The sequence below is a fragment of the Protopterus annectens genome, chromosome 1.part0 (assembly GCF_019279795.1).
Source record: "Protopterus annectens isolate FY-2018-M chromosome 1.part0, PAN1.0, whole genome shotgun sequence".
Lineage (NCBI taxonomy): Eukaryota > Metazoa > Chordata > Ceratodontiformes > Protopteridae > Protopterus > Protopterus annectens.
The window spans coordinates 544,356,132-544,378,787 of NC_056725.1; the positions used below are offsets into that span (position 1 = coordinate 544,356,132).

The window sequence follows — 22,656 nt, forward strand, 5'->3', positions numbered from 1 at the left end:
CTCCCAATGCCTTTTGCTCATCTTCTTTTTAAAGACAAGGAAGGGTTTTAGTGGTGGTCTTTGTTTTCTCTTGTAATATATTCATCTATTTCCTCCTATTTTTATTGCATAAATCCTTGTTCCCTAGGTCAGTTCTCATTCCACTGGAGCATTATCTACTTCAACAGCATTCTCCTGAATCTAATGTACTCCTGGATGTTATCAGTATCATTTGGAGACCATCAATTCAAAATGTCTTCAGGTGTTTTTCCCCTCTTTCTTTTCATTCTTAGAAAACATTGATTAAATACACATGTAGGTTTAGATGACACCTTGGACTACTGTTGCAGAAGTTTTCTTATTGAAATGTTTAAGGATCTTCTGGAAAATTATTTTCATGTTTGTTAAGACAGTTTAAATTGTAAGGCATTGTCTAATTTTTTAATTTTATTTATTTTACATTTGTTAACTGGGTAGAGTCCGGCTGGGCAAGTAGCCCATTTTCAGTGGAGACCTGGGGAGATAAGCTCTATAACAACAGTGCAAAAAGATTACAAAAATGTTTAAAAGATTTACAAATATACAAACAGTTTCACAGTTGGCAACAATCAGAATTTACAAAAAGATGAATCTGAAACAGAAAACATTACATTTCTTAACACCAAGGCAAATTTATTTCTTATTCTGGTACACATGGAGTAAACATGATCACCGACTACACTTTCTCAAATGTTTTGTTTTCTTTAATCCACACTTTAGTTAACATTTTTTTTCTTTCAGACAATAATTGGCCTGGGTTTGTTTCCTTGATGCTTTACCAGGAACATATATCCTATGCACCCTTTCTCTCAGTATCTTTCCCACAGACAGCTCAGTCCATTGACTTATCTGCCATCTCATAAAAGCCAAACAGTTACCTCCCTCCATATTGTCTGGTAGGTTGGTAAACCGAAAGTTTTATATTCTGGGTCCACAAGATTTTCTGTTATTTCTTCCTGATGAATGAACTTTTCTTTCATTTTCTCCTTTATTCCCATCTCTGCCTTCTATGTTGCTGTTATTTTGTCTGAGTGATGAGTTACGATCTCTTTAATTTTTTTTGTTCTCTTATTTGTTTTAATGTAACCTGAGTGTGAGATCTAATTTTCACCACCTTTTGTTATACTTATCTATTTCATCGTGAAGAGTGATCGGTCCTCTTTGAGTTCAGGAGCCCAGGCTTCTTCCCTGCTGTCTCCTGCTGTGTGTTCCACAGCTCTTAGATTCAAATATTCTTCACCCAGCAATATAGCCTTTCTTTTTCCTTTGCATATTTGCTTCGACATCCATATCTATTGGAAACCTTTAACTACTGGAATATATGTTTTTTATCTTGCATGTACTGACTTTCAACATTAGTTAACTGTTGGCTGTGTGTAAGAGAGTTGTTATACTGTTGTTTAATTGGAGAACACCGCACCCAACTCATAGCACTTTTTCTGGCAATGCACATCCCTGGTGAAACAATTTGACTAGCATGGACAGGCTCAGCAGATTTGTTTTGATGCCACACACGTGTTCCTGTAAGTTTGTTGACAGAACCAATGATTTTCTGATACAGAAAAACCTTACTGCAGTCTGTTTTTCCTCCTTGACCAATACCAAGTTCCCTCTCATCCCTCCACAATGTCACTGTGAGATGGTCTAGTCTACAGGTGGCAATTAGGGCTACTGTACGTCTTTCCCCTTTTTCTTGTGATAATGAGATTTCTTCAGAAGTCCAAGTTGTGCAAGGAAAAGGCTATCATCACTCCTTCTGGCCCCAAAAAGTATGATTCCCTTTTCTGTGTCCTCATCTAATTCAGAACCCCCTGTTTCTAGAGCTTTGTCCAGGCCTTTCTCATCCATCTGGCAATCCTCATCTAGAGTTAAGAGTTCCTCAAATGAGCTGCGTGGTTTCTCCAGTTAGTCATGTCAAGGACTCCACTTTCCTTTCTATGGTGGTCCAGATCTTGACACCAGCCCATACATGCTCTACCAAGAAAATATGTCTGTTCTCTTTGTAGCTTACTCAGCAAGGTTGAAATCCCTTCATACTTCCCGTTCTTTCTATCTTATATTTTCTAGCAGACATTTGAATAAACATTTTTGTTTTCCTATTTCCAGCCTTCATCAGGGTTTCTTTAGCAATTGAAACAGTGGGGAAGGACTTTCTTTGAGGTGCCTTCTTGCTGAAGTCTCCTCCTTAAAGATCCCATCTCTCTGTGGGATCTCAGTTTTATTCTAGAGGATTTGGCACTTAGTCCTTCTGAACCAGCAGCCACAGCAGACATCATCTGTTCTGGAAAACATTTTTTGGTAGCATTCTTTTCTGCCAGAAAGACATTGGAATTGCAATCTTTTTCTTGTCATTTACCATATTTAACTTTTACATAGCAATACTCTATTCTTACGAAAAATCCAGCCTTCATGCCTAAGGTAGCTGCAGAATTTAACCTTTATCAGTCTGCCAGCTTTCTTTCCCAAATAATTTAACAGAGATTAATATAAGCTGCAGTTCCTAAAAGTTCACAGACAACTAAGATTTTATGTATGTAAATCTGGTATTTATGGGAAGGATGATCAACTTTTCACTTCATTTACTGGCAGTTGATTTGGTCTGAAATTCCCCATAATTTATCAGTTATTCAATACCTGTAGGGACTCACTGGGGAGAATAAAAGTGAGTGGCTACTGCCAAATTTCCCAGTCCTTGGGGAAGGAAGGAAGCTCTGGCAAGCCACATGGTTAACACATAGCAAGAATACTAGTTGTTCTAGTGCAGTTCCAAGTTGGCTGAGCTAATACTGCCATAGTACACACACACAAAGTATTTTTGGAAAGCTAGCATGTAGAAGCACTTTTTCTTTTGGTGAGGTAGCAGTTGCTCACTCTGATGTGGGCTGCTTCTTGGAGGAGAGGGTAGGCGACTCCCAGGACCAGCAAACGGACCTACTTCCCAACATTTGCTGGTGAATGGGCTTGTAGGGCTGTCCTCTAGCTCATGAGTACCCAGCACCACAACAAATGGGGCAGTTGAGCAAAGGTTGGGGATCCATCAGACAAGGTTTTGAGAGAGCAAAAAAAAATTTCAAAATTGCCTCGTCCAGCTGGCTACCTGAATGTATTACTTAGTGTGCATATCCAGTAGTAAGTTAATTCAAGATAAGCCTAAGATAAACCAAGAGCTGTGTCAACTGGATCCATGACTACATCTTTGGCCTCTTCCAGGAATCTGTCAGTAGATGACATATATTTTTTACCATGATTTGAATGTCAATGCACAGTTTTACAAGACATTAGACATTATAAGCTGGATATGATTTCAAGGTCTGAATCTTCCTCTTGGGCCACTGTGCTCCGAGCTGTCATTCATGATTCTGCACAAGATGTAGAACTGGGGTATCTGCCCTACCTGTTGAAGTAGATGGACTGGATCACACAAGAGGATAGTTATCATAATGATTGATCTTCATGATCTGTGTCCTTTCATTCAACATACCCTCCTTCCTCTTGTCTCCAAGTCATACTTGTCTTCTGTGAATTTGCGTAGCTGGCCCTACCCAAGACTTTGCTTTAGTAGGACATAAAATCACGTAGGTAGTCTTGGGTATAATAGGGCTTGTATTTTAACTCTCTTGTTACTCAGCAGATAAACTAGAGATATGGGGAAATGAGGGCTGATTGTGGGAGTTGCGGAAAGAGCTCAAGCTTTGAAGAGTCCTATAAAACTAAATTGGTATCACTTGCAGCATCTTCTCATACTTGTTGAAGTGAATGGACAGTGATCATGAAGCTATATCATTACGGTAAGTGCAATTTTTTTTGCAGGGGTAACCCACATGTACATCCCTATGATGTGGGTCCCTTATATCCCCAGTTACTTACACTGTCTCCACTCTCACACAACTGTGGAGAGGAGTATAGACCACAGACAAGGAATCACTGCCATCATGCAAATAGAAACTGTACTAACAGTAATTATGTATATGTAACACTGGTCACCATGTAAAACTTGTTCATATAGTTTTACATATGTTCTACTTATCTGTTTCAGAACTATTTGCAATTCTTTCACATTCAATTAAATGAGTGGGCTTACTGTGCTTTGGTTCAGTTGTTTATCTTTAAACTGATTGATTATTCAGCCATATGTTCTAGCTGTAGTTATTTCTATTTAGGCTAACATTATCAACCAGCAGCAGTCTTTCAAAAAAATGGCTTGCTTATTCAGTTTTAATTAAAATAAAAAAATTCCATTAACTGTGCTTTTATTAGCTTAGTTTTGAACCTAACACTTTTTGCATGCAATCTGACTGGCTGTCTGAATCAAATGTACCCCTGGATGTTATCAGTATCATTTGGAGACCATCAGTTCAAAATGTCTTCAGGTGTCTGTCCCCTCTTTCTTTTCATTCTTAGAAAACATTGATTAATACCCATGTAGGTTTAGATGACACCTTGGACTGCTGCCGCACAAGTTATCTGATGGTACTAGATAAATGCTGCCCATTAAGAAAACTAAAGGTGTTTGATAAGTCGCAAACTTAGATGTTATCAAAGCTAAAGTCTGTTTAGGTCGAATGAGGTAAAGTATGACTGAAGCTCTACCAGGATGGAATAAATGAGCCTTTTGTGCCTCAGTGAGGAAATACCTGCAAGAATTTTGGATGTGCTATTACATCACAAAAGTTCTTTTTGGAGAGATGTACTCTACCCAAAGGGCTCCTCAAAAATCTGCAGGCAGAAAATTCTTTCAAGATTGTTGACACTGCAGATTTTTTTTCTGAAAATTTGTGCAACTCCTCTAAAGCAAAAAAATACTTCTAGCAGATGTCAGCCTTGTAGCCATCCCAGTGAGTTCCTCTTTCAAAAGAGGTCTTGCATAAAAGTGAGTAAGCTACTGCAAGATTTCAAAAGTTTTGTGTGTGTGTGTGTGTGTGTGTGTGTGTGTGTGTGTGTGTGTGTGTGTGTGTGTGTGTGTGTGTGTGTGTGTGTGTGTGTGTGTTTAGGGAATGATAATTTCCCTTCTCACTTTTATAAAGCTGGCCCACATCTAAATGACTGTACGTGTATTGTTACTGATAAACATGTGTCTGAGGGTGTTGTACCCAGACTGTGGAAAACTGTCTTTGTGGTAGTATTGTTTCCAGTGTTTAGGTACAATAACTTTCACACAACTCAGTTCAGCAAGAATGATAATCTCCTTTATTGCAAAGAGAAACACACAAAGGAGAGACTAGGAAATCACGGTCCTGTCTTTTTGAACAACAGATTCATAGAGTTTCTGTACTTTCTTTGATTGCAGGCAATATTATTATAACAATTTTAGAGCCACTGACCAATTGAAAATTAACACTACAGCGTTAATTTTGCCAATATTTCCTAACTCCATGAGTTTTGAATTCCATAATCAAATTTTCCACAGAAAAGAATGCTTTCTACATTCCTACCCTGTCAGCAATTGCTAATGTTAGGCAGGGAAGTAAATCATTAGATATCGGAAAACACTCAAGAATCCATTGTGTGATGAAAGCATATTAGAAATTAAATATATACACTAACATTTTCCCTTATCTATATGCGTCAGCATTCACATTCCCCCATCTATTGCTGTAAAGCATCACCTAATCTAGAATATTTTTCTATGAATGGACAGTGATTACAAATGATCAGATGAAGGGACACTTTTCACTTGCTATCAGCCATTCTTCACGTAATGTTTCCTTCTTTCCCTGAACTGAACAAGTATTGCACAACTGATGCAAACATATAGTCTTTTTAGCAATGAAAGCATTCCTATGTCTTGTTGGAACAAAAATACAATCTGAATACTGTAGATAAGGTTCATAAAGTATCTGTACAATATTTATTTCATATTCCCCCAATTCTTTGTATATATATTGTCATATATTTTATTAAAGTCTTGCAAAACTTTATTTTCATCTTCTACTGTGCTATGATTCTTATCAGTTGTGGTCAGTGGTATTGAGTTAGTTTTTTTGCATTTCTAAGTTGACATTTTGTCTGTATTCTAATTTTAAAGTACACACTTTTACCATAAAAAGAATAAGTCCTAACTATGGAATTGTAATAGATATAAACATGAATGACTTTAAAATACCTCCTCCCCATGCAGAGAAAATGTTAATTAACCTTGTCCACTGAGAACTATCAGCATCTTTGTCATGTGAAGGTTTGGCGACATTCTAAATTATTTCTGGGTGACTGCAAATGGCACTGGTGTTATCAGTAATAAATGAGCAGCGCCCCATTTTAATGAGTGTACACGTACCCCCCTTTACAAGCAAGGGTGAAATCAAGTGCTATGCAGTTCTGTAGCACCACACTGTGCATTGCAGTCACTTCTTCAGTAATCAAATTAATGGACTAAAAAGTAAAATTATTCAATTTCCAAGAGCTTAGACAACTTCCTAAGCTCCCTGACAGACTTCACCACCCCGTACGCAGGTGTAATACCTGCTCTGGGAATGGGCCCCATCATCAAGATCCATGTGAGCAAGCCCTTTAAAGGCAGTATTTTGTACAGAATTGTGATACACCCAGGAGGCATCTACATTTTCAACTGGGTTAGCGAATATCTGTAGCATGTATCCTGTGATGATCATCACAAATCTTTCCTTCAGGTAAAATAGCTGTATGTCGTATGACTGAAATAACACAACCTATATATCCACAACTAGACCAGCGTGGAGGTAACAAGGAATAAGTTTGATTTCCACAAATGTAATATTTGTTTAATGGTGCCATTTCCTGCCTCCCAGCCCCATTATAAATTTACCAGGTGAACTTGCAAGCACAATTTCCAACAACAAATAATCCATTTTTTCAATAGCAAACCTGTCCTATAACAGCCATTGATGATTGAAGCAGCATTACTCTGGAAAGTATTGAAACATGTTTATTCTTTTGATTTGTAGCAGAAAATTAAGACAAAATGCAGTATAAAACTATGAATCAGTCACTGTATGGTAATCAATGGAATTTCTCCATCATGTGCAGTAGGTATATGAGCACAAACCCAGCAGTTGCTAATGCTAAGGGTCTGTGCTTAAATATGCAAAGCAGCAGTAAAAGTGTTAACTCTAGGATGACATTCAGGTGCTCTCTATTCAATCTTAACCAAACACCCGTCTTTATTTCTAGCAAAGCTTTTATGTCTATTAAGAAATTATTCATTACTTACAGTTCCAGTGGTTGCAGATGATGACACACTTATGGTTCTGGATGGCAAAGCAAGCAAAATAAAATGATGATGAAAATCTTAAAAATGTCCCAATGATAGTTCCTTAAAAAAATGAGCATGTTGGGGCTGAAGAGAGTTTTGAAGAAACTGCAAACTAGGATGTTGATTTCGTCTACTTTAGTTCATAAGAAATCGATCTTCAAACAATCTCCGACCAAAGGCTTTAATTGCAGATGATTTTAACAAGAAATTTTATTTGGATGAATCAATGTCTGCATCATTGTCCAGAAGGTACAATGAATCTGTGATGTTGTTTTCAGAAGCAAGAAAAAAATGTTAAGGTTGAAAAATAACTGCCGGAATTTAGTTCAGTCCAGGATGAAGTAGCAGAGTCACGTGATTTAACTTCCTGATATAATAAAAGAGGTAGCTCAACTGCATTTAGTTCTGTATTTAATCTGGATGGCAGATGTGGAATTAAGTTGAGTAGCAGACAGTTCACAGTTGGTTCCTGATTTGGTTTGGATGGCAAAACGTTACTGGCTGTAATTTCTGGATGCAGTGATGCCCCTGGTTTTTCATCCGATTCTGCTGGTTCACATGATATAATGTCAATAAAATTTTGGCTGTACTTATCACAAGGGAGTGTCTTCTTGACATGCGACAAATGTATCCAGGTGGGGAGGCCCTCACAATGGATAGCAGTAGCAGTTACGAGTAAAAACCAAGTATGATCCTTTCCGTCTGGGACTAAGTGAGTTTCTTTAGGAATGTACTTTAATGTAGACAAAGTCTCACAGCTGCAGGTCATGGTAGTCCTTCTCTGTGGGTCATTGGACTGCATGTAGAACAGTTTTGTGGTATTTCTGCAAAATACAGGAAAGACACTTGCAATATAAAATTAAGGATATATCCAAATTTTTCAGTGCTAAATTCTTGGGGAGGGATGTAGCAGACATTCATTTATGGGTCTGCCCATGAGAATTTCATGAGGGTGCAGTTTTGTAGTAGTATTAACTGCACTTCTAATACTAAATAAAAGTAAAGGCAAAGCTTCTGGCCACTTGAGACCAGTTTCCTCATAAACTTTAACCTTGTTTTCAAGATCCGTTTGACTCTTTCTACTACCCTGAAACCTGTTATCTTAGAGGGACAATTAAATTGCAATTTGTCATTAAGGTTTCTGCAAATTTGTCATATTACTTGGCTACTAAAATGAGTAACCTGATCAGATTGGAGCAACAGGGAATATCAAATTTACGAAATAACTCTTAAAACTTTCTTTGCTGTTGTTGTTTTTGCATCATTTTTCTCACACAAGGCTCCTACCCACCAAGAAAAGCTAAATTTTTGCACTTGTAGAAGGTCAAGAAAGTCCCACTGTAAATAAAATGGACCCCAAGGCTTTTTCAGTAGTTGAGATGGTGCAGGTGCTGATTTAGACACACATGCTCTAAACAAGTATTTGCAAAATGTTGAGCAACTACTGAGAGATGAGGGACATACCCGTTACTGGAAATTTGTTTTTATTACTGCATTTTTGCGCAAATTAAAAGGTGAATGGCAGGCTTTTACTAACTGATTTAAGAAATTTTGTGGGGCTACTAGTCCTCCATCTGGATGGCATCACAAAATATCTGGAGAGCAACTGCAGCCATTGCTTAATCATCTCATGCACTTAGAGTCTGTCTGATATTGAAAAGACAATAATTCATGTAAAGAAAAATTATTTTCATTCAGTTGCTTTAAATATATAACCTGGACAGGATAAGACAGTGCAGCCCATCTTGCTGCCATATCTACAAAGGTATTGCAATTTGTCACAAATGAATCATTAGTCTTATGTGTGGCACAATTTACCATGGCTGCCTCCCTTGATAACAATAAAACATCTAACAAATCAGCAGGAGCAGTTATCAAAAGCACTGTTTTTGTTAATGATGTTAAATAACCTCTTCCAAAGTGCCCCAAAATCATGAATTGTGCCATAGGCATATTGAGAATCTGTAAAAAATGTTACTTACTGATCTTTGCCAGTCTTACAGGCTTCAGTAATAACTACAAAGCTCAGCTATTTGTGCAGACACATTTCCATTTAGTTGTCCAGCTGACAAAATCCTGCCTTGTGTACAAGCGGAAAAGGCTGCTTTAAGTTCATTATCATCTCTTAGAACTTAGGACGCATAAACAAAAATAATTTAATGTGAATTCTATGAAGGAACGTCTTTCAAACCTAATCTAGGAGGAAGCACAGTGTTAACTACACAGACTCCTTCGTCCATTGTGGGGATTAAAGAAGCAGGTGGACATCTGAATAGTCTGTAAAGAAGGATTATTTATAATGACAATTCATATTCAGACAATTAGGTTCATAGGTTGATACTAGGCTATCGGCCCTAGGGCCTGTACAAGCCTAGCCATAACAATTCCCTGGATATTTCTTCCTACAATATTTACTTCCCTGGATACCTGTCTAGCAGGGTGACTGATGTGATCCCCAGGGTGAATTTCCTATCTCCCATGCAATCATCAAGGTTCCTTTTGAAGAGGGCCAAGGAGGTGCTCTGCTTGACATGTATCGGCAGTCTATTCCAGGGTATGGGGAGTCTCTGAGTCAGGAACCTATCCCTCCAGCATGTTTTGTTCATTGTGATGACAAGGTTTAGATCCCTGGAGCATTTGGCTCTGAGGGATTGGGATTTCTTTAAGTGGAGCATGTCCAACAACTCAGGGTTTGACATGGCCTTGTATGTTAAGCAGAGATTGCCTCTGAGTAGACGATATGCCACAGAGTATAGCTGGAGTTTTTTTAAATGGTCAGCATAGGGCATCTGCTTTAGGCCTGTGATTCTTTTAGTGAGGTATTTCTGTGGCCTTTCCAGCTATTGCAGATGTCTTGTGAGGTACATTCCAAACGGGGCGTTGTATTCTATAATGGGTCTAATGAGGGATGAGTACAGTGGGACAATGACCTCCTTTTTAATGAATGAAAAGCCCTTAGTGATGAGGTGTGCCACATAGAAGGATTTCTGACTGTTGTGGTGATGTGGTTATCGAAGGTGAGACCACTGTCCACCTGTGTCCCTAAGTCTCTCATCACACTTACGGTGTTTAGTGTACTGCCACCTATGTGGTAATTCATGGGTACATGGTTATTCCCAAAGGGGATAACTATACATTTCTTGGCATTGAGCTTGAGCCCATGGCTCTGGCACCAAACATCTGTTTCTGTAAGGCCCTTTTGTCCACATCATTTGGGTATTCAGTAATTTCTCCCAGTTTGCAGTCATCTGTGAACTTTGTTAGCTAGAATCCCTTAGTGTTGGCCTGTACTTCAGAGAAGTAGATGCCAAACAAGAGCTGTCCCAGGACTGAACCCTGAAGTACTCCACTTGTCTGGAGTTGGATTTGGAGTCTGCTACTTTTACAGTCTGGGTTCTGTCAGTAAGCCAGTTGGCAACCCATCGAGTGACGTAGGGATTTATGCCCAGCTTAGTAAGTTTATCATTGATTCCAAAGTGAGGGATGGTGTCGAAGGCCTTGGCGAGGTCCAGATAGGCTGTGTGGACCACCTTACCCTCATCCACATCTCTGGAGACTGATTTGAAGAAGTCAGTCAGGTTCAGGAGACAAGATCGACCTTTCTCAAACCCAAACTGGGTGGGGTCCAGTGTTTGAAGATTGCTAATGTCTTTGTTTATAAGTTCCATGATAATGCGTTCCATGCCCTTGCAGATCAGGCTCGTCAGACTGACGGGACAGTAGTTCCCGTGATCCAAGGTGGATCCCCCCTTGTGGAGTGGAATAACTGTAGCTGTGCGCCACTCAGTGGGCACGAAGCCTGAGATGAGGCTATGATTAAACATGACACTTGGGTGAGGTGCCAGTTAATTTTGTAGTTTATGTAGTACACAGCCTGAGATGTCATTTGGTCCCATGGATGCTGTGTTCTTAGCTTTGGAGAGTGCGGTTTCTACCTGTGTGGCCATGATTACCGGAATTTGGCAATCGTTTGGTATTTAGATGGGCCCTTTAGGGGGTGAGAGGGGGGTGAAGTTGGCACTAAATCGATCTGCTAGGATATTGGCAATATCCTTGGGATCAGTATGTTTAATGCCATTCTGTTGTAGCTCAGAGCAGATCTGAGCATTGCCATTTAGATTCTTGACATAATTATGGAATGCCTTGTGGTTGTCTTTGGAATATTTGGCAATTTTTATTTTTGTAACTATCTTTGCAGGATTTTATGAAGAATCTCTGCTTCTTACTTAGGCTAGTAAGGGAGTTTTTTGCATCCTGGGATTTTCCTCTTTTCTGCAACAGTTTCTTCCTTCTGTTGTATAGTTTGTTTATGGCAGGGGACCACCAGATTGGCTTCCTTTTTTTGGAGGAGAGCGTCTTGGTTCTGTTTGGGATGTCGCGATTCATGCACGGGTGGATGTGCTCATACAGTGCCTTAGTGTAGGATTCAGCAGTCAAACTTTCAGCTCCCATCTGCATGGGTGTCATGACGTTTGTCACTTCTGACTTGAATAGCATGAAGCTGGCTTTTGGAGATTTTTTTATGGAGGTTTCCTTACTGGGAGGTGGGGGTGGAATGCGGATGTCAAGGGTGATTAGCTTATGGTCGGGGATGACCACTGGTGTGGAGCATCTATCTCCCATGTTGGTAATGACCAGGTCTAGGATATTGGTGCCCCTGGTGGGACAATGGATTTGATCCAGGGCGTTTGAATTCATGAATTCCATGAACCGTTGGGAAAAGGTGTTGGTACCCAAGTTGTTTTCCCAGTTAATGGCTGGGTAGTTGAAATCACCCAGTATTAGGTTGTACCTTATTATTTTCCAGTACGTTTAGAAAGGTGTAGTGAGAATCTTGGGGCATGGTGAGGGATCTGTAGCAAGCTACAATTTGGATTGCAGTCTTACGTAGTCTTAGTTGCACCTGGAGAATTTCAGATGCATTGTGTTGGGCAGCTAGCCTGGAGGTGTGAATATCCTTGGTGAATATGGACACTCCTCCACCTTTTGTGTTTCGATCTTGGTTTGGTGGCCGAAAAGTGTGGTAAGAGTTGTAGCCTGGTATTGCAGGGGGGTGCTCTCTGGAGCCTTGAACCAGGTTCTTAGTTCATGCACAGATATCAATGTTCTCCATTTTTACGAGTGCTTTGAGAGAGTGCATTTTGAGGTTTAGACTTCTAGCATTGAGTAGCATTACCTTCAGATTTTGCATGCTTCTATCTGTTACGGTGGTGGTTTTGTCCTTTGAACCTTGCCTAAAAAAGGCATTATAGGGGTGGCAAGAGCTTTAGCCAGTAACCTGAATCCCAGGGTGACAGGTGCAGATCATCTCTGGCAAAGCATCGTGGTTTGTCGATCATGTCGTCCCAAGCAGACAGATACTGGATCCCCTTTGAATGACACCAGAAGCTTAGCCAATTGTTGAAGTCAATAATTTTGTCCTTATACTGTGGTATCATTCTGGGTGAAGGCAGGATGCTACTCAGGGCTAGGGTCATACCTGCCTAGCCCACATGTTCCAAGAGCTCTTCCATGTCTCTTTTCATGCAGTCCAGGGAGGTACATCTCAAGTCATTCACTCCAGCATGGACAATGTGTTGCAGATAGATATTGTATTTTTATCTTTAATAACAAAGCTTCTACAGAATGCGGACTGTAGTGCAAATCTTGTGCCTGAGACTCAGTGCATCTGCCATATCTACCAAGTACACCGTTGTGGCCAGCACCCTAAAGTTGTGGGGGAAAGCTGCAGCCACATTGTCAAGATTTATACTGAGATAAGCAACAGGTTTAAAACCATTATTTCTCTTTTGTACTGGTAATCCTAATGCTGCTTTATTTCTTTCATTGAAAAATAAAAAAAAATTATTTTAGAATAATCTGGTAACCCAAATGCAGGAGAATTTAAAAGTGTTTTCAGTTGAACAAAAGTTTGTTTATGATAATCCTGCCAGGGTGAAGGATCCGGGGGATCTTTCTTTAATAATTCTAACAGTAGTTATACAACTTCTGCATAATTAGAATTCCATTTTCAACAGTAACTTGTTAATCCCCAAAAAAGCTTGCAATTGTTTTAATGTAGTAGGGTGTGGTGCAGTTTTTATAGCAGCAGTACGTGAAGGCAAAATCTGTCAAGCACCTTCTGAAATAAGATCTACTAAGTACTGAACCTGTGATTTCTATAACTGCAATTTGTCTTTATTAACTCTGAATCCTAGGTCTGCTGTGTTAAGAGAAATAGTATCTTGTTTACAGTTACGTGGAGTTTTTGAGGCTAGAAGCAAGTCATTTACATATTGAATCAAAGTAGAGCCACAAGGAAATGTAATCTTGTCTGTTTCTTATTTACTCTATAGAAAAAGGGTGGAAGATTATACATACCCTTGTAGTAATCTAGTCCAAGTGTCCTATATAAATAAATGCAAACCGGTATTGGCTATCTGAATATATAGGGATAGAAAATAAAGCAGATGAAATATCAATCACTGAGAAAGTTGTGGCATCTGATGGAATGTTGGAGGATTAGGAACAACTGTAAATGTTGGTATTGGCACAACATTCACTGTATATTAATATTGTACATACCTATATTTACTTTTCCATGGCTTCTTAACTGGTAAAATAGGAGTGTTACAAGGACTGTAGGTTGGGCCAGCGATATGTTGTAACAAGGCAGAAATAACAGGTTTGATTCCTTTTTCCGTTTCTACCAACAAAGGATATTGAACTACCGTACACAGATGCTCACAAGGTTTTAATGTTATATGCATGGGTTCTGCATCTTGTGTGTGCCCTGTCTCATTTTCATGGTAGTCCAGAGCTGCAGAGGGATTGCATTTAATTCCTTCATACCAGCAATTTCTTCATTCTTCTCTGATGTCAAAATGGCTAAAAAGGTATTTTCATCTGTACAGATAGTATTTGAGTATAATCCTAAAGATTCATTAGGAACATCTAGGAATATACCATTGTGTGTGCTATAAATGAAACATCTCAATTTACACAAGTCTTTACCTAACAGGTTTGGAGGGGCTGAATTCCCTACAATGAAAGTGTGTTAATCTTTTAGCCGACCAATTTGAATAGGAACAGGTTTTGTTTTTGGATAGTGTGAAGGAACTCCAAACAAGCCCACAACCTGAAGCATGTGTTTGGAAAGGGGAAAGTGTTCACCATTTGCTGAAGTAATCATAGCTGTAGTAGCTCCTGTATCGAAAAGAAATAGAATAGATGAATTTTGCACTGTAACATTAACAAAAAGACCATCCCTGTCATTTGGAACCAAGGGATATAACCATGGTTCCTGCTCATGGCTGTCCTAATGGTTTAGTTGCCACACTGTGGACTGCCAGACAGTGTTTCACACAGGTTTCTTTCAGTTAGCTCTGTTACCTAAATATGTGGATAAATTGCTTGCTGTACAGATAATAGACATCAGTTTCACCAATCCCCAGTTTTACCATAATTAAAACAAGCATTTAAATGTGGTGTACCTTGTGGTGACTATGGCGAGTCAGGGGGACAACAGTCTTGCTGATATTGTCCTGGGGGTTGTTGAAAAAATTGGAATCTACTGCTTCCCCCACTATTCCTTCTTCCCCCTTCTCCGTCATTGAGAGTCGGCATTGAACTGTTAAAGCTTTATATCTCCTGATTTTTCCTTTTGTTCTTTATATTTCCTGAGTATGTTGTCTGCTGCATGTTATGCCTGATGTACAGTCTCACAAATACCAAAACTTGCCAAAGTTAAACAAAGTTTTTTTTTTAATTTGCTCTTGTATTTTTAGTAGCAAGCCTTCTTGAAAAGTTGACACTGGCTGCTGCACCTTCTGTAGGCTCTGGATGTACAGAAAAGGCTTCAAATGCATCTGTTTTGCATTGTAAATACACATCAATAGATTCCTTCTCTTTCTGTACAATTGCTTTGATTTCTGCCCAGTTTAGGGGTTGGAGGCATGCTGTAGCAATGGCTTTTAATAGGTTATTGCTAGCAGCTAGAAATCCATCACCTGAATGTCTTGGAATGTCATCGCCTATGTTTGATTTATCCTATATCTTTCTAAAAATATCCAGTGGTATGGAGGTTTTGAATACTGCTTTCAGGTCTTTGAAAGTATTGTTTTGCAGTTGTACATGTCCTTCTAAGCGTTTTGTGTATTTTGCTGAATTTATTCAAATGGGAGAGAGAGAATCTCCAATGTTTTGAAAATCCACTGCAGTCCATGGTTGTACTACTGTTCTAGTAAGTTCAGCCTCGCCGTCTCTAGCTTATGCTGGATTTGGTACTTCTCCTAAAGGGTGCATTTGTGTAGGAGACTTATCAATATTAGAAGAGGAGTCAGAATCTCTCTCTTTTTTTTTCCTGCAGTTTGTTAAATTGCTTGCTGTACAGATAATAGACATCAGTTTCACCAATCCCCAGTTTTACCATAATTAAAACAAGCATTTAAATGTGGTGTACCTTGTGGTGACTATGGCGAGTCAGGGGGACAGCAGTACATGAATGTCTTGGAATGTCATCGCCTATGTTTGATTTATCCTATATCTTTCTAAAAATATCCAGTGGTATGGAGGTTTTGAATACTGCTTTCAGGTCTTTGAAAGACCTGGGATGTTCACTGATATTCCTCCCCATCTGTAACAGTCTTAAAATGGGTAGTAATTTGCTTGATCTGGGTCAAAGTATTCATTTGGATGGCAAACTTTTATTAGTAAATCTTTTCATTTTCCATTCACTTAGCATTAGTTCTGTATTTATGTTTGTGATATAACTGTTTCCCTTTATTAGCTATACACATTAACATTTGATCTGAGGGTGTTCAAGTGGGTACTTAATGACACTGCTGATGGAGTCTAGTGTTATAGCCGACCCGGAGGGATGATTGGAAGTGCTGGAAGTAACTTGGGCTGGAAGTGCTAATGGTTTCTGTAGTATTCACTTCCACCTGCCCACTCAGGGAGGGAGAACTGTCAGCTTCTTGAGGCACAAGTGGGTTGTAAGGTGGAGGGGAGAGCAGAAACTCATCATCTGATGATTCTGACTGTGTGACTAATCTTTTGTAACTGTCTTAATGGATATGTATCCCGGGAATGGGATTTCATGTCTGTATATTTTTGTAATGTATTTAGTGTTCTATCAGGTGTCTGCAGTTGTGACTTTTAATCTAGCCGAGTTATATTTCAAGCGTCTAACTACGGATTCATTTTCCTTATAACTACAGATTCCATTCCCTTATTTTTAACTTCTTGCCAGTCATTAAAACTGACCAACAAGAGGTTGGTATCTTGTACCTTCCATTTCCAATTTTTTTTTTTTTTTTTTTTTTTTTTTTATTTTATTTTATTTTCAAAAAATTTCTTATTAAACGTGCAGTTATCTGGGTTCTGTTCAGTTTGCTGTGGTAATAGAACATTTGGCAAATTTACTTGCTGTCCAAAGAAGAACGCTTATTTTGCCAATGCCCAGTTTTACCACACTTAAAAGTTTTTTTTTTTTTTTTTTTTTTTTTTTTTAAGTGGTCATTTTTGTTGAGCTCAGACCATTTTACCAAATAATTAAAGCTGCCTCTTCCATACTTATTGCACATATACCTGCCCTGAAGTTCCATACTTAGCTCTTTTAAACAACTGTTTGGTGCCCATTAATAATATCATACCAAAGGGATATCTATGTGACTATAATTAGGGTCACTCACATTCAAATGAAAGAATCTTCTCTGTTTGTTTTTCTTTATATTTGATTAACCTGCTGTCAGCTCTGAGAAGGATATTACCCCTAATGAGAATTACTAGGATCATACCATAGATAATTTGAGGGGACCCGTGCATGGAATAAAGCATTTTGAAGCAGTTTCTGTCCATTAGTAGTACAGGGGGCAGACCTGGGGTAAAATTTTCTGTTTCCCATCCATAAATCTAAGCTGCACTTGAAAATGTACAAGGATGAACTTTGTTTTATGTGGATTTGGAGTGTCTGTTGCACAGTAGCTTTATTCTCTGCAAGATCTACATTTCCCTCCATACCATTATGTTGGTGATGCAGAAGAAGTGTGGATATTCAGTCTAAGTATTTATGATGCTGTCTGACTTTCTGATGTGCAGTGAATCCATCAGTAATGTGTCTGATGATGCCTTGTTTGCCAGACACAGGCCACCTCTTAGCAGTCTATAGGATACTAAGTATAGTGACAGGGCTTTGAGTCTGTCAGTATAGGACACTTTGTTTGGGCCTTGTTTCCATTTAGTAAGGTATCTCAGTTGATGTAACAGGTGTATATGTCTGGACAGGTACATGGCAAAGGGAACATTATATTCAATGACTGACCCAATGAGGGCTGAGTAAAGGGTTGCAGTGACATCCCTAGATCTAGTTATAATCCCTTTGCTTTATAAGCTGTGTAACATAGAATGACTTTCTTACACCAGTAGATACATGTTGGTCAAAACATAGGTCACTATCCACATAGGCTCCCAAATCCCAAACAACTGGCTCAGCCCTTAGGGTTGTATTGTCAATGTGGTAGTTGCCTTGGGTAGGTGACTTCTCAAAGGTTACAGTAATACATTCTTTGGCATTTCGTCTCAGTCAGTGATTTTGGTACCTCATTCCATGAGTACTGACTGCACAGTGTTCCAATTTATGCCTGCAATATTAGTTGTATGGGCTGCCTTGTCTCATTCAAGCCTACAGAGCTTAAAATCCAGACTATGCACAGCATTATGTCGCTAAGTCATCGTACTGAATTTGCAGTTCTTAAAGCCACAATTGAGCAGCTTAAATGTGTGAAAATTATTTAAATTAAACAAACAAAGCTAAGTTCAATATATGTGACCATGAGATCCAGGCATTTAAGTTATGGCTGACATCATCATGCATTGCCAGCATATCCCGCAATGTCATCAATGTGCAGGGGCACGTGTGATGACATCAGCTTCATGAGGCAGTGCCTGAAAACCTGTTGGACTTGGAGACTGGGTTGGGAGTTTCAAACCATGGGTGGTGAGTGACAATTGCTAGTATTCATGTCTTTCTATGCCTTTTTGTTTAGCTGTACTTTAGGGCACAGCATGACTAATGGCTGCTTAGAGGAACATTGCCTGTGAATTTTGCATTTTTAAATTTCCCAGTTTCTTTAATTATTTTTTAATGCAGCTAGTATAAATTGTAGAGAAATGTTAATTTCTTGCAATTATGCAGACGCAGTTATAATGCAGCTTTGCTTTGTAATTTGTTTTAGTTTATAAAACTAAGAAGTAATAACTGCATACATTATCAAGGGTGGTGGATAATTATGAATCAAAATGATAGTGTTCAGATCACATTTTTAGTAGAATCAGTGTAAAATGAGCCAAGATCAGGGACAGTTGACACTTTCATAGCTCATTCATTCTCTTGCGCCACAGCAGGTACATTCATTCTCAAGTGTTTGCGCAGTAATGCATCTTCCTAGCATTGTGGTTAAGAGTTTAAATACATGAATGCTGCAAGAGCATCATATTTTAATATATTCAAACATATTATATTCAAACATATTGTGAATTTGTGAAGATAATCAGGGAACTTTCCAGTGGCTTTAAGTCTGTGAAGCAATCAGTGGAAGTTCTAAAATCATATTGTTTTACAGTTTATATCAAACATGCATAGCCTGGAACTGGACAGCAGACCCAGCAGCCACCACACCTTCTCATCTCATTCTAGGGCTGAACATTATTTATTTACCCATATGAAAATTAGCACTTCATCATTTCTACATTAATAGGACTTGTTGGCAGAATAGATTGATGTCCCAAAGACTCTCCCATCTGTGGAATAGACTCCCTGTCCATGTCAAGCAGACTACCTCTCTAGCCCTCTTTAAGAGAAGACCTGGATGACTGCATGGGAAACAGAAAATACACCCCTGAGACCCACCTGTGTCCCTGCTGAACAGGAGGAAATAGGTGCTGACTTTGAGGGAACATGGGCAAAATTCTTTGCTAGGCTGATAAGGGCCTCTGGGCAATAGCCTACCATCTACCTGTGAACCTATTACATCAATGAGTTTTCACACAAGCTGTTAGCTAGTTAATCTGTGTGAGCATGCTGTGTTAAGTGCATCCATTCTAATTTTGTCCACTCTGTGTTTGAACGATTCACACAGAAAATTTCCCTTGGGTATTTGAAGTAAAGGACAGTCTCTGGTAGTGAATTGAGGGTTCTGTATTTTTAGACAGAAGCCTAATTTTAAAAGACAAGTACCTTTCAAATTGGTATTCTAAGACAAAGGTTGGCATGCTAGTGCTGTTCTAGAGATGTGTCAAGTGGTTTACCTTCATTTTGTCGGGAGTCATTTGTTCGACATCCTTCCATCGAAAGGACAACTGCAAAAACTCACAACGGCGACTCACATATGTTCGAATGGCTACAATGCTAATGCATTTAGCCATTCAAACACATGGACAAATTTCAAAAATGGTGTTCATCTAAACCATTTTTGACATTTGTGCTCAGAGGCTTTCTGTGATTCACTCAATTGACTCACAGAAATGCCTGATCACACAAACCATTTGCTATCAAATGGAGGTAAACCGTGTCAAGTTCTTTAGATAGAGACCTACTGCAATGCGCAACACTGAGACTGCTATTTCTGTAGCTGAGTCTGTGCGATTCCCCTCTTGTGGTGTGTTTACATCAAAGTTGCTGTGTACAGATTTTTGCAGAATGTCCAGATTTTTGCCATATATATTTGTTCTGTTCCAGATAAAATTTGTGGTTTTCTGACAAATCAGTGAGGATTGAAGTTGCTAAATAATGACACAGATTTGAGTTTCAGACTTCATAACCTTTAGAAAATGCATGCTAACACGCATCCTGTGATCCCACTGCACCATAGAAACTTGCACTTAAAGTACCAGTTAAACACTAGTCACAATTGTCTCATTTGAGTACACAGCAGCAAGTATCAAAATGTGAAGAAACCCTCAGCTTAATGTTTCTGAACTGCAGTACTAGATTTGGATTTGTAACCGTGTCTAGCAGAGTTGGCTCTCCTGTTTCCCAAAGGATGTTGTCAGCTTTGTCAGGGGCCACCTAAGAAATATAATAATCCAAAGTCGCACCATTTGTGGGGATGTGAAGACGTGCCAAATTTAAGTCGGTCGTAACCTTTTTTCATATATATATATATATATATATATATATAAAACACACACACACACACACACACACACTACACACAAATGATGCTCTTAACATTTGTTAAAGACGGTGTGCAAAGAGGTTATTTAATATATTCTCTCTTCCCTAACTGAAAAACCTTGCTTTACGGGAGACGCTCCTTTCAATCATAATCGCTTGACTAGCTGGTTCAGTATCGAACATACTGCCATCTAGCAGTGACAAATGGAGGTTATTTGGCACTGTGGTAAGCCCATTCGGAACGTGTTCATTGATTCTTTGTCAGTCATCATCATTTTGTAAACGTGTAACAGCTTGAGTACTAGTTATTTCTTAATGGATGCAGGAAACTAAAATGGCCACGGCTGTGGAAAGTCACGTCATGGAACTACGTACTACGTACTTCAGTATTTTGGAAATTAAGTGCAGAATTTGCTTTACTGGTGTGCTAAAAATAAGGAAGTCAGTTAATTTAATTCAAGACATCCAGTTTATTGACTGTTATTAATTATTAAATGTGCTCAGTGCGTTTTATCCAAAGGATTTAATTTTCTTTTAATTATGGGAAGCAATATCTACCACACGTTTTTTATTATCAGATGAGCATATTCAGCATTTTTAAAGCTTCATACTTTTCTTCCTTTACTAATATACATCTCAATTTCTCAGAGCAAGAAATCTAGACAACACCAAAAATAATGGTGGGACAAAGACCCAAAAATAGGGACAGATTTTAAATATTGCTCCTGTAAACTCAGATAGTTGCTAGAGTAACAGGTTTTGCATTATTATGCATTTTCTGAGGGGTATTAAGTCTGAAATTCAAATGTCTGCCATTATTTATTATAATTTGGTGACTTCAGTCTTCATGTTGATATCCCTAAATTCCATTGGAGTGGGTGGGGTTACATGATTATGTATTTAAATGTTATGTTAATCAGTGTCTCGTTATCCCAATTTTTGGCCAGTTGTACTTACTTTTCATGGGCCTTTGTTCAAACTTTTGATGATTCCAGGTTGAGAGGTAAGCCTGGAGCTCAGGTGTCTGGGTTTGCACCCCCCTGCAAAAAAAATCCTGCTGGTGCCCATGGATATAGCCGGCCTTAGCATAGGCCAACTAGGCTGTAGCAGAGGCACTTTTCCAGTATTTATTTGGTGTAGGTAGACCAGGATGGGGGCACCAGATGGTGAGGTAGGGGGCACCGTGGAGCCCTTTTGCCTAGGGCACCAGTTGACCTAAGGCTGCTCCTGTCCATGGATCCAGGTATTTGTTATCCAACCTATTGGCAGTAAGGCCATTAGCCTAGTACACACCTATGAACCTAAGAGGATGAAATGGTCAAAGCTCCCTGCATAGGACTTTTGAGGGCTTGCACTTCATTCAGGTGTCTTGTTTCAATCTATTTAGTAAGCGGATGTAATAAATCATTTTGCAAAAATCCAAATTGACATCCATAGTTATATTTTTGTATTTTGTGTATTGGTGTACTAACCATGTGTTAAAGTAGTGAATGTGATATTGTCTATTGATTATTATCTTGAGTTTTATGTACTGTTTGGTTCTTCATTAAAGTAAGGGTCTGTGACACTGTGGGACTACACAGTTATAAAATTTAAAAGTAAAATAAATTGATATTGGTTAGATGGATGCATTGTTCTTCTCTGTTTCTTTTATTGATTGTCACTATTTAACAGTACTCCTATTCACATCTGCTTTTTTTTTTTTGAAAATGTTCTTTTTTCTGTAAAGGAAAGTGAACGTAAAGCATATAATCCAAGGCCTTTTTGTAAAACATATACCATGGATAAACAGCCACTCAACACAGGAGAGCAAAAGGACATGACTGAATTCTTCACAGATTTGATCACCAAAATTGAAGAGATGTCATCAGATCTAGTAAGATTGTAATCTCTTTCTACTAATTTGTGCTGTGTTTTACCAAATGCACATTCTAATTGTACCACAGGCTACTGTTACTAAGTTATCCCCCCCTTTTTCTTTTTCAGAAAAACACAGTGAAAAGCCTTTTTGGAGGTGTGATTACTAATAATGTTGTTTCATTGGTAAGTGTGCATTGTCACTTTGCAGTACTTTTTGTTGAAGGCTTTTTATATTTGAAATTACATTGTAAGCATCATATGTCTAGTACACAAATATGCTTCTTTTGTCTTTATGTTTGTGACGTATTAGCCTTCCATCTAGTCAGTGCCACTCTTAATCAAAGCTGTTTTCATCAGTTTTTCTTATGGGAGGGGCTTGGTGTATTCTGTTGAT

General features: G+C 38.7%; 1 protein-coding gene across 1 annotated transcript in view; it reads left to right on the forward strand.

Annotated features, from left to right (window-relative positions):
* Positions 1-22,656, forward strand: part of USP34 (ubiquitin specific peptidase 34) — a gene marked incomplete in the record, with an annotated part of 5,849,982 nt that overhangs the window by 4,205,777 nt on the left and 1,621,549 nt on the right. The window contains 2 exon segments of the mRNA XM_044061224.1: positions 22,132-22,278; positions 22,389-22,445. Coding sequence (XP_043917159.1) covers positions 22,132-22,278; positions 22,389-22,445 — 204 coding nt within the window.